This window comes from Echiichthys vipera, assembly GCF_963691815.1.
Source record: "Echiichthys vipera genome assembly, chromosome: 8".
Taxonomy (NCBI): domain Eukaryota; kingdom Metazoa; phylum Chordata; class Actinopteri; order Perciformes; family Trachinidae; genus Echiichthys; species Echiichthys vipera.
This window is the reverse complement of record NC_139833.1, coordinates 16,356,463-16,368,568: the sequence shown is the minus strand read 5'-3', so window position 1 is coordinate 16,368,568 and position 12,106 is coordinate 16,356,463. Positions and strand designations below refer to the sequence as shown.

Here is a 12,106-nt window from a genome sequence, read left to right as displayed (position 1 = left end):
TTTGTTATTTTGGCTCTTAGTCAGCTTTTCTTACCAACTAAGTTCAATTTAATTGAAATAGAGTTTATGACTGTTCATACAATGTACCTGTTTCTTGTTGTAATCTTTTAATGCAGATTCAAATCCTTCCTCCAGTCTTTTAAACACAAGCTCCATATCATTGCTCCACCAGATCTGAGATCCAGTAAGAGCCACTTGGGCAGGGAAGTCCAGAATCCACTGCTCTCTGGATCTGTCCTCGTACACAGACACAGCCTCAGACAGGTGACCCCTTACACATTCCTTCATAGATTCCTCCAGAGACGTAAGCCATGCCTCCACCTAATGTAAAGTATTGTTACCATTAGTTATCTTTTAAAATGCGATTACTAATTCGTATTGTTTGATACTGAATGTAACTAATCTTACCAGCCCGTAACAGCAACATTCATTCTGGAATGGGACATATTCCCTCTGTTTGCTGTACATACCCACTGCCAGTTTAGGATTATCCATCTTTTCATTTTTGGCAAACTCGAGATCTGACATGTTGTCAAATAATTTTGAGAGGTGGACAGTTACCTGCAAAACACAATAGTGAAGTAGTGACACTAGACAAACAGTAAAAGGAAATATAGCTGAAAGCGGCAGTGATTGAGGTCCAAGCAGTTTGAACTCAATGAGCAAATGAAACACACTACATGCATGAGTTGCCACATTGCTGGCAAGAAGGACTTGGCCACCTTGGAATACAATCTCTAGACCTTTGTTTCCCAGAGAGAAGGTGACTTAATTACTGCGCCACTGGGGAGATGTAGTTTTCACACACCTTTTCACGAGCTGAGACAATGACACCACATCTACAAGACTAAATGCTTAACAGTCAAAACACTGGTGCTAAAATCTTGAAGAAAAAAAAACAACAAAACACTTAATATCTAATAAACCTTTCTTTCTTTCGAAATTATAAATTATAATTGTAGCAAATATGCAAATTACTTGAGAGATCCAAAATACTTGGGGAACAGACATGAGTGTACGTAGGTGGGGGCTTTTACCTGCTACACTGACTCTGTCTGTGTGTATGTTGAGTTTTGCTAAGTGATAATGAAGCTGAATGCAGGGTTTGGAGGATCTGTTGCCTCACATTGCCCTCTGGTAACCTGAAATATGTATCTTAAACAGATTGCACTCATTTTTTTACTCAGTTCTATGTAGTTTTTACCCGTTGGAGGGCCACATGGCCACATGTAGAGAGAAAAATATAGATGAGCTGCTTCAAAATAGGCCAAGCCAAGAAGAGGAACAGCAAGAGTAGCAACAACAACAGGGCTCCAGCAACTTTACTGCTTGGACCCCTAAAATGAATGTACCTCTCTGGGGCGACTCCCTTTAGAGAGGATGTCCAACAAGTCTGCAGCTGAAATAAAATAGAATCGTGGAAAGGCAAGTCTCTTTGTCTCCAGGTATTCAGCAAGAGCTTTTTCACACATTGCCAGCCTGTTAAAAGAGAGTATGGGACAATTGAGGACAAGACATCATACTGTGAGCAGTGTAATTAAATTAAAATGTACCTTCTTTGTAGATCCTCTAACTTCTCAAACAGATAATGTTTGTTTGTGGCCTCAATGACATTTTTAGTCTTAGCACTGTCCAACATTAACTCCTGAAAGAACCAAAATCTCCATGATTACAATGGCAAGAACAATGGAATTGGCATAACTACATGACTGACATAAAAGTTCAGACCTGAAATTCTGCATCTATAGCTTGAAATCTGTGTGCATCTGCAGGCAGCTGTTGGCAGAGGTCATCACAGCTTTTAAAGATGCTTTCCAGGTAGGCCCATGTTCTCTGGACCTCCATCCAGACCATCAGCACAGAGTCAGCCACAGTCAGCTGTTTCTGTAGTTTCACTACCTGGAACAGGAAGTGATGTATGTGCTTGCTCTGAAAGATGCCCTGGAGCTGAACCTTCAGGATGAAGACATTGAGACATGAGTATAGCCTTCAATGTAGAACTTGAATAAAAAACAAACTACCACCCAATCTATGGCAAAAGAGACTATATCTAAATAACCTTAACCTCATAACCTGCCAGTTTCATTTAAATGCATATTCAACCTCATCAGCATGCCATGCTGTAAAAAATGGGGGAGGGAAACGGTTGGTTTACACAGATCTAGGCACTAAAGTGGCAAGACTTCTAATTGCTGGCTACAACCCCCCCCTAATACATCTGGTGGACATATACAAAGGCCGCCACAATGCAACAATGCCCAGTGTCCTACAGCAGCTATAAATCTAGGGACTCAATGGGAACCTCTCGACTTTCAGCTGTGTTGTTAGACAGTCGACAGGACGGCCCCTTTCTGCACTCTCATCTCTATTCAGCACTTAACTATCAGTTCTTCTCACAGACAACTAATCTTGAGAACTTGTTCTTGTGCTTTACAGCATTCTGAAATATAAGGTCACATAAAATCTTCGTATCATTGGCAGTTTCTCAGATATTTACCTGATGATCCTCAAGAGTTTCAAGAAGTTCCTCATGACATTTGAGTAATGGCACAGACGTTTGGTAATGATCTTCATATGAAAGCTCCATTGAGGTCCACGTTTTACTTATTTCTGTCACAACCTTAAATAAAAAATAATGAACAGCATGTTAACATGTTTGAATACAAACTGTCCTTTATTTACGTACTACAGAATATAATCTATTTATTTTAGTTTTAGTTAATTCAGATCAAAGATTCAGTAGGTAACTAAAAATAACATATCATCATATTTGTTCAAATTGTCTCTATATCCTGGCAGTAGTACATGAGACAAATAATCTAGGGAAAAATCTAGTTCCTCTGCCTTCTCCTTCATCATGGGGTAGCCAACCTCCAACATGTCTCCTTTTAATGCATATATATATATATATATATATATATATAACTCCTGTCTGTACATCTGTGTATTTTGGGCCTTTGTGTTTATGTAACCTGATAACAGAGTGAAACAATTTAATTGAATAAAGAAATGCTTTCTTCTTTCTTTCTTGTGTTCCTGATGGCATTTGCAAGATTAAACTGCACAATATTTTCAGAAACATATTTTACTGCACTGCTTAGCTATAAAATTTGGAAATTTACTCTGGCCGTTGGGTGATTTTGGCACTCATTTTCCTTTTACAGGTAAAAAGTACATTAAAAATTTGCTTGCGGTGGAATCTTGCGAATGCCACTAGAAACAATAGGAAACAGAGGAACCAGATTGTTTTTATTACAGATTTACTGTATGTCTCATGTACTTACTTCAGAATATAGGGAAAGTTTGAGGAAATACGACAAGAAGGTGTAAAATGTCTTTAGTTACCTACTGAACCTGTAGTGAAGTGTCCCTGTCACAACTGATGACTAACAAAGATGACTCATTAAAACTTGATGTTTTGGAGATACATGGTTTTCACAGGACAGCAAGAGAATGGACCATATTCATGAGGTTGGCTCCTAATTAGAGGTCATTCTTTATTTTATATGCAGAATTCATCTTGATAATGATGTATAAATATATTCCTTTCCCTTATTAAGTACCTTCTCTATGGCCATTTCTTTGACCGCCTTGTCCACTATGTTGCGAACTTCATCTTCCAACAAATGGAGCTGCAGAGCCAAGAGGTCTTCCAAGGTGGTACTGTCAGTCACAGTGAAGTCCATCTATTTCAAAAGAATTATTGTCATGATGCAAAAACTCAAACATTGTTCTATAGCATGATCCCTGCTGGGCGTATGTATGCACCTTTGTTGTTCTAATTAGCTGCACCCAGTGGCGCTCTCGTATTGCCAGGTTCTGTAGCTGACTCACGGCCCGCAGTGACGTCAACAGGTTCTTTACATAAAGGTCTAGCCCAGAATACACATCCCACAAGCGAGCCTCTTTGTCAAGCTTCCGTATGTCCTACACAAACAGAAGGTAGGTAAACACAATTAGTTATTAGAGGCATCTGTTACAAATAGCAATGGTGCATGACTGCAAGACAGCAGGAGAGATGCACTGGTGTGATGTAGCACTGTTGATGACCTCACCTTGGCAAACCTCCTCAATTCTGCATCCATCTGGTCCACGTTTATCTGCCTCCATTTGGTCATTGTCCAGTTTTCCACACTGCTCTGTATAGATAAAGATGCATGCAGAGGGGTCAATGGGCTGAGGGTACTTAATGGGGACATTTAGAAGCTACAGGGTATTCAAAGAATCAATGACAGCCTCCGAGAGGACAGGCTAGTCAAGTTGTTGAGTTATTGGCGCATTTTAGCGGGGTGATGAGGCCTTCAGCTGTATTTACCCTTACTCTAGAATAGTGCCGTTAAGTATACAATATACATTAATGCGGAACTTCTCTTTTGTTTTATTCATATCAGCTGAAATTGTCACTATATCCCAAATGCATAATGAGACAGACGATCTGTGAAATAGTTATGTACAGTAGCTTTACCTCTCTCTGTGTTTGCTCCTAATGTCATCTGCTCGATCCACTGCGCTTGACCGACGACCAATCAGAACAGAGGAATCTTTGACACAGGGTCAATAACTATGCTCATAAACTCTGATCCAACTGTGAAACTAAGCAGCGCGGATCAAGAATGACTCGATATTCTATTACTGTATTGCATAATTCTCGCAGAAAGTGTTCTCACAAACATATTTTAGTGTATTGTTTAGCATGTTTTAAAGTGAGAACATTTGTCCTCAGCTTTAACCTACTTACCTGCACAAATACAACAATGTCCCACAGTTCTTTGAGGATTGTGACCTCACGTCTGCAGAGCTTGATGTCTCTGTAGTCAGGAATAGTAACTTCAAACAGATTTGTGGACTCCTGTAGCTCTGCTACCTCTTTCTCCATTTCTTGGACAGCTTTTTCAGACTAGAAAACAATACAGTGATTCGAAAGTGTACAGTATAATACAATGTTATTAAAATCAGAATCAAGCAATAATTAAAATCCTACTTTCTCCAGACTGATGTAGGGACGCACTGCATTGTAACCGAAGGGAGCTGTTGCTCTGAACATTTCCCTGAATTTGCTTTGTTCCACCTGAAAAAAAGTAGCACCACTTTAAGGGTTTTCACACTATGGTATACAGAACAACAGCTTCAACACTGTACATAAACAATAAAGGTGGAAAGAGCTAAAGGGGACTTGTCACCTCAAATGTCAAGCATCGTTTCCGTAGAACCATCACTTCTGCATTCTGCATGGGTGCCACCTCGTGTCTAACTTTTAAGGCACATTTTTTTGCCCCACTCCATTTCTCAGGAAGTTCCTACAGAGAGAATATAATTTTGATTTGTCAAAGGTTGAACGGTCACAAAATGAATTTGTGACTAAATTATAATTTTTTATCATATCATTTAGTTAGTATTTGAAGGTGGTAGGAAAATAATAGCATTAACCCAATCCTTTCCTTACCTCCAGCTGAGAATAGACCTGGTCTGGTATAGACACTCCATACTGTTCCAAAAGGACTATTGTGTCTGTAAAAGGCTCAAACATCTTGTCTGTGGCTGCTTGTCTGTCTCTGATAGCCAACAGGTGACTCATCACTTCCACCAAGCCACTGTGATTTCCTTTAGCCACAGGCTGGCCTAGCCCTTCAACAGTGGCTCGGACAAAAGTCTGCAGTTCATCAAGACTGAGTAGGAATGCATGCACAGTGAGAACTGATGTAACAGTTTGGTCTGCGTTTAATATTCATGCAGAAATAAATTTTACCTGTTAGTGACATATGTCAACAGGTGTTCTTTAAAAAGCCAGCTCCACTTCTTTATAGTGTTAAGAAGGCTCACTTTCAAGAACCTGATATCCACTCGAAACCATCCATTGAACAGTGTGAAGTCTTCAAGCTTGGAAATTTCCGCATACAAATCCTCATAATAATCTATCTGTATAATTAAGACCACAACAGAAATAACAATTAAGACGCATGTCATGTTCTGTATGGGAAATGCTATTCACAACCAAATATAAGCCTTTTACCTGCTCTTTGAAGTTTTCGATTGTAGGTGGGCTCTCAGCAAGTGCATCTGCTCCACAAGCCTCCATCTCTTCAGCTGTAAGTACACGTCCATATAGGAGAAACTGGATGAGAAACTCAGCCCTGTCATCTTGCCAGAGATGGGTGTAGCAATCAAACTTTCTCTGGTAATTTATTGCCTTCTTGAGGACGTTTTTCACTCGCTCCATTATTTCTTGTCTCAGGTCCAACAAATCTAGCATGTCATCCATTATATCCTGTAAGAGTTATATTACATGTCATAACTGGAATAGAATCTACTATTTGTAGAAGAATGCACTAGAAAGAGGAGCAGAGAATATAAAAGCATCCAAATCTATAGCAGAGTGCATACCTGGTAGCGCTCCATGCTGAGATTAGCAGCCACTCTATTGATATTCACAGAAGTCTTGAATATGTCTCCAATCAATCCTTCTATCATCTCATACAGACCGTCACCTGCATCTTGCTCCAATGATGGCAGGAAACCCATTCCTGAGTTACTCAGAATCAACTGAGCCTCAAACAGAGGTGTCTGGTTTGGCCTTGATTCCATGTTGTCCGCAAAGAACTGAAGAGAGTGGCTGATGTAGCTGAAGAGCCCCTCCACCACCATCTCATCCACATACTCTAGGTAGGACTGCCACGCTTCTGACGCAGGGTCAGCATGAAAAAGGACTATATTCTCCTGAAGAAATTGTAGGATGTTGGAGAGATGGTGAGCACAAAAACTGTCAATGTTTTGACTCTGTCTCTAAATCACTTTTGATTTCTAGGGATACTGCAGGTTGACACATTGGAGGGTTTTTATTTTTTTTTAAATCGATTTCAAAATGACTTAAGCATTTTTATTTGCACAGCTTCCTAAGTATTGGGACATGTTTTTAGAGTAGGAATTGAAGGTCAGAAAAAATAAACACTGGACTATTTAGGTTGGATATGATTTATCCTATAAATGTAAAAAAAAAAACAAGGCTTTAAATGACTTCTGAACAATACTGTCCTTTTAATGTGATGTAATCTAAAGATAATTATCCCTTCACCACGCTAAAAAGGTTTTTGAACCATGCCAATAATTTCCTATTTTATGGCAATCACTTACAGTACAGAGGGAATATAATCATACATTCAGCCATACGCACCTGTACCAGCTTGTGGATAGTCTCTCCATCCTTCTTCATAGAGCTGTACTTCTTGTTGACACGGTCTCGCCTGTCTTCCAGCTGTATGAGCAAGCCTTTCTTGTTGTCCTTTCTGCAAAACATGGCCTGTTTGCTCCATCCCTTCATCATTGACTGGATGGCTTCGCAGTTTTCCTTGGCTCTACTGACTCTACATACAAGGTTGTGGATCAGGTCTTTCGTGGTGCTGATAAAGCTCCAGCAGTCCGGATCCTGCCATGTCAGGTCAGACTCTGCTCTTGTCAACTGCACATCTATGGACTCTAGCTCAGCTCTGATGAGAGGAAGTTCCACCTCTAACAATGTCTGCTTTAGCTTGTTGTACCATTGCACTAGTAGCTGCAGACTGCTCACATACTGGAAAACAAAATCGTAAAGAAAATATTATATATATTCTGAGGAGCGTATTATGTAAAGGACAATAGTAAAGACATATTACTTATTGTTTAACTCAAGCAGGTGTGCATGAGTGGAAGTGGACCGAAGAGTGCTGTACCTTTGTGAACATGTCCCGCTTCTCAAAAACAGCCATTGCAGCTGCAGGGATCTTCCTCTGACTGACATTCAGAATATACTTAACATCTTTCAAGACTTCAGTCAGCTGTGAGGTAAAAGGAAATTAACTCATACACATAGTCACAGTGGGGTGGTGGTAAAATGGTTTGACTCAACTAACAGAAACCCCTGAAAAATATATTAACTAAAATTAAATAACTGTACAAAAATATCTGTTAACTCTGTCAGGATGGCTAAGTCTGAAGCAGTGAATCAGAATACATGACTACTTAAATGTTTGTTTTTTTCGCCATTTCATCCCTACTAAAAATGCATCTGTAGCTTGTATCTCACTTTCACTATCCTCATTCATATTTGAAGATGCTACAAATTATATCCAGCTAAAAAAGACAGAGTACCATTGCTATGGAGATGATACACCATTTCATCTTGTTGCACTGGTGTAAACGCATTGCGAGTAGATGCAAGTTTCAAATCGTCTCATCGTGCATCTTTGGTTTGGTCTGAACTAGGCTTAAAGCATACTAACAGAGATTCCAATATTAAGGGGTCTTAAGGGCACGTGAGAAGTGTAAGGAAAGCAATTTAACCAAGCCCCCACAACAGCAATTTCCTGGTTGATCCAATGCGGAAGTGCCAAAAATTACATTCACTAAGTGGCCACTAGGGGCAGGTTTCATAATAGAGCAGTTTCTCGGTGACCCCCATGTTAAATAGGCCGTTTTTCACAGCATAATTAAACCTAAATCAGGTCTGGTACAAAAAAACATTCTAGTCTGTATGTTTAGGTCATATCTCCATGACAACACTGTGGGGGGTGAATTTTTTTGTACCAGGCTGGTTTTTTTTTCCATTGGAGGTTAAAATGTATGAACAATTAGAGGAGCGGCCTCTTGATTGACAGCTAGCCGATGGCCCTCACTTCTCCTCAGAGGTATACGTCAGCCAGATGGACACATCTCCGTCCCCCCAACGTCACATCAAAGCCCTCTTTTGGTAAGAGGAAATGAGGGGTCAAAGTCTGACAAGATGGCGACTCCCGTAGGCGAGTACGATTGGATCACGCTGAGAGAACGGAACGCGACATAGAGGCTACGTCCATTTTTTATAGTCTATGAATTTAACATATTTTTTAAGAGTCAGACATTACAAAATCAGTCTAACAGTAAGTTGGATAAATATTTAGCATTGGATTGGAGGATGTTCACGCAATGTTATTTCTCATTTGCAGGGACATTACATCAATTACCTTTGGATTGAAGTTGAGTGAGATCAGGTCAGATGAGGCATTTCTGGAGATAAGGGGCTGGTTCAGGTTGATCATGCAGGTCTGTTCCAAACCATTACACCAGACAGAGTAAGTGTCCTCTTCATATTGGTCCAGGAGACTCAACAACTCCATGTACATGTGGTACTCCTTCACCATCTCTACACCTCCTGCAGGCCTGGAAATATCACATAATTGCAAGGCAATTGTCATTTTCAAGCTTGGCACCAAGAGACATCTCTTGTGTGTGTATGTATTCAATCAATCAATCAATCAATCAATCAATCAATCAATCAATCAATCAATCAAGCCATATATTTGTCTGACTAGCTATTGTTTTTAACTAATTAGTTCAATGGAAATAATCAGGTGTTTTACTGACATATCAGACATTAATTTGATCTTTTCCCATGGTGTTTGAATGCGTTCTCTAAGCATTTTTGCCCATTTCAAAGCTCCAGATGTGTGAGCCATGTTCTTAGTCAGACCACTCTCCATCTGTAATCAAAGAAAGAATGGAACAAGGTTGTTGCACGGACAATACCTATTGTGCCTTGAGTACATATTGCTTATATTCCATTTTTGCTTCCAGACCTGATTGAGCTGGGATTGAATCAGACATTTACATCTCTCCAGCTCTTCTCGGAAATGTTGCTGCAGTAGAATGAAGTTGGGACTGAATATCTGTCTGATTTGTCTTCTCTCCAGGAAGGGTCCAACAATAGTAAGCAGCTAAAGGATAAAACCAATGATGTTGGTGTTCCACTTAATAGCTTGGTCACTCAATATTCAGTTTATCAGTTGTGTCAACACCATCATCCTATAATCCAGTCTTGCTTACTTTAAATGCTGATTCGAGTCCTGAGCAATCCTTAAAGGCCAAGCATAGAAGGCTGGCAAGGCGGCATTCAAAGTCCACAATCCTCACTTTCAAATCCTTATACTCGTTTTCAAAATCCTTATGAATTGATGAAAGTTAATAATTAAACAGCATTTTATGACCATTGTAAAATTGTGCATTATGAATATATACAGTAGCGGTTCAAAAAAATCTTAATAAGCTATATAAATGCAAGTAAAAATATTTTCACCTGAGAACGTAAGTTAAGTGGGTTGTTGTCACTCTGCTTCAAAACATGGCAATGGTTACTGAACTCTTTGTACAGCTGAGCAGCATGCTCACTGTAGAGTTTGCTGTTCAGTCCACCAAATTCCAGTTTTTCCATTCTCTGAAAGTCCAGCATAGTTTCAAACAGTTCCTGAAAAGAGAAAAAAGTGCAATACAACACAAAACAAAATAAAAATACTACCTCAATGTGACACCTGAATACAAAAAAATATATATCATCTCACCTCCAGCTGTAGCATACGATTAAAGAACAGGCTAAAACGTGCAAAAATCATGGCAGATGGGAAATCCCAGGGTGCATGTTTCACGTGGTTGGCCAACTTCTCCCTCTGGGTCTGGTAATTGTCTCTGAAATGTTTTAAGACTTCTATCACCCTCTTAACCATTTGTAGAGTTTCCTCTGGATCCTCTCTGAGTAGCACATCAACAGAGAGGTATGTAGAGGCCTAAAGAGTAAAAGATTTGATCTGTGAATTTGTTCACAGAGACAGCCACTAACTTAAGCTAGGGTAATGCTGATTCACTAACAGCAAATTCCATGCCCTGCACCCAACAATATTCACAACAATTTCACATGTATGTGTCACCTGATAATCACTCACTACAGGTGTTTCAAATGAAGATTCCTACCTGCTCAATGAAGAGATTACAAAGCTCCTGCAGTAACACCACCATGCGTGCCGGTCTTTGATAACATTGGCAGTTGGTCCAAATAAGGAAGAGTGTGTGGAACAGTGCAGCTATGAATGTATCAAAGCGAGGGAATCCTTCCTTTTCCAGTTGAGTCAGTTGTTTGTGTAGTGGCTGTAGATAGAGGTCAATATCCTCGGCTTCTTGGAGGGCTTTTGATTTATAAAAAATCAATTAAAACATTATAATCAGAGTTAATACGTTTGCATCACATTATGCTGTGCATCATCTGACAAGGTGCAAACTACAGTATGTCTTAGTTGGTTTTGACCAGGGACTAGCTAATCTTACCATCAAATACATGTCCAGTTAGAGTGTTGATTGTTGAATGATAGCTGCTATCCATCATCTCTAACATCTTTGCCATCTTCTGTACAATGGGACTCTGAAGCTATGAGGGAAAGTACCAAACATTTTAACAGACAGTGGAATGTCAGGAGATGAGATTAAAGTTAATTATTATTTTAGTGCCAAACAGGAGGGAAAGGGAACATACCTGATGATAAATGTTCTGTATATTGCTCTTCCTGGAAGCCCAAAACTTCAGCTCTGCATTGGGCCCTGGATTACAGCCTGTCATAAGTAGGTCTGATGAATCCTCCTTTAAAATTTTCTGAATCAGATTGGTCCAGTTGATGACCTGGGTCTCTATAGCATGGGCCAGTGCTCTGTCATAGTTATTATACCTGAAATTACATGTTCAGAGTCAAAAATCCCAGGCACTAACATAACAGCAAAATATGTGTGTTTTCTTACATTTTAAAGGTGCTGTATGAATTTTCCATCGACTCTGCCGCAGTTGGGATAGGGAGGACACTTTTTCCTAAAGCCTGTCCCCGGACAACTGATGTCCTACTGCACACAATCTCAACATGTCGGACGATGTCTTCAGACATCAGATTTGGCCACATCTGGTGGTTTTTGTTGTTTGACAGCAGTGGACCACATACCTTTTATAGAGACATAGACGTAGAATGAATACACCCACAAATCATAAAAGGCAAACTCGAAAATATGCACATAATGTACAACCCCATATTATGTCATAGGTGTATTATGGAGTGTATGTCAATCACCTGCTCAACTGTGCTTGACAGCTGCAGAAGTGGTGATGGAGACAAGAAGCCAAAAAGCAGAAGTTCCCTGTAGTTTTCAGAGTTGACGGGAACAACTGTCTTCTTGAGAACATAGATTTGCTTTTGAGCAACAGGTGGGACCTGCATTTTAAATAACATCACAAGATTCTGATACAGATAGCAGATATGCCACTTCTAAGCAGTTCGGTAAGTCCTGCTAA

At 39.8% G+C, this 12,106-nt stretch overlaps 1 protein-coding gene across 1 annotated transcript in view; it reads right to left on the bottom strand.

The window, feature by feature from the left end:
* LOC310951007 (dynein axonemal heavy chain 11) overlaps positions 1-12,106 on the bottom strand; it is a gene marked incomplete at both ends in the record, with an annotated part of 40,181 nt that overhangs the window by 27,747 nt on the left and 328 nt on the right. Inside the window, 29 exons of the mRNA XM_083919067.1 lie at positions 88-321; positions 409-561; positions 1,353-1,479; positions 1,554-1,645; positions 1,729-1,953; positions 2,498-2,620; positions 3,564-3,686; positions 3,769-3,927; positions 4,056-4,139; positions 4,739-4,897; positions 4,982-5,068; positions 5,181-5,297; positions 5,444-5,666; positions 5,747-5,916; positions 6,011-6,265; positions 6,382-6,714; positions 7,169-7,564; positions 7,704-7,808; positions 8,973-9,168; positions 9,373-9,488; positions 9,585-9,722; positions 9,832-9,948; positions 10,082-10,249; positions 10,344-10,565; positions 10,750-10,961; positions 11,101-11,200; positions 11,306-11,495; positions 11,566-11,759; positions 11,886-12,026. Of these exons, the coding sequence (XP_083775193.1) occupies positions 88-321; positions 409-561; positions 1,353-1,479; positions 1,554-1,645; positions 1,729-1,953; positions 2,498-2,620; positions 3,564-3,686; positions 3,769-3,927; positions 4,056-4,139; positions 4,739-4,897; positions 4,982-5,068; positions 5,181-5,297; positions 5,444-5,666; positions 5,747-5,916; positions 6,011-6,265; positions 6,382-6,714; positions 7,169-7,564; positions 7,704-7,808; positions 8,973-9,168; positions 9,373-9,488; positions 9,585-9,722; positions 9,832-9,948; positions 10,082-10,249; positions 10,344-10,565; positions 10,750-10,961; positions 11,101-11,200; positions 11,306-11,495; positions 11,566-11,759; positions 11,886-12,026 (4,959 nt within the window). The remainder of the gene's footprint in view (positions 1-87; positions 322-408; positions 562-1,352; positions 1,480-1,553; positions 1,646-1,728; positions 1,954-2,497; positions 2,621-3,563; positions 3,687-3,768; positions 3,928-4,055; positions 4,140-4,738; positions 4,898-4,981; positions 5,069-5,180; positions 5,298-5,443; positions 5,667-5,746; positions 5,917-6,010; positions 6,266-6,381; positions 6,715-7,168; positions 7,565-7,703; positions 7,809-8,972; positions 9,169-9,372; positions 9,489-9,584; positions 9,723-9,831; positions 9,949-10,081; positions 10,250-10,343; positions 10,566-10,749; positions 10,962-11,100; positions 11,201-11,305; positions 11,496-11,565; positions 11,760-11,885; positions 12,027-12,106) is intronic.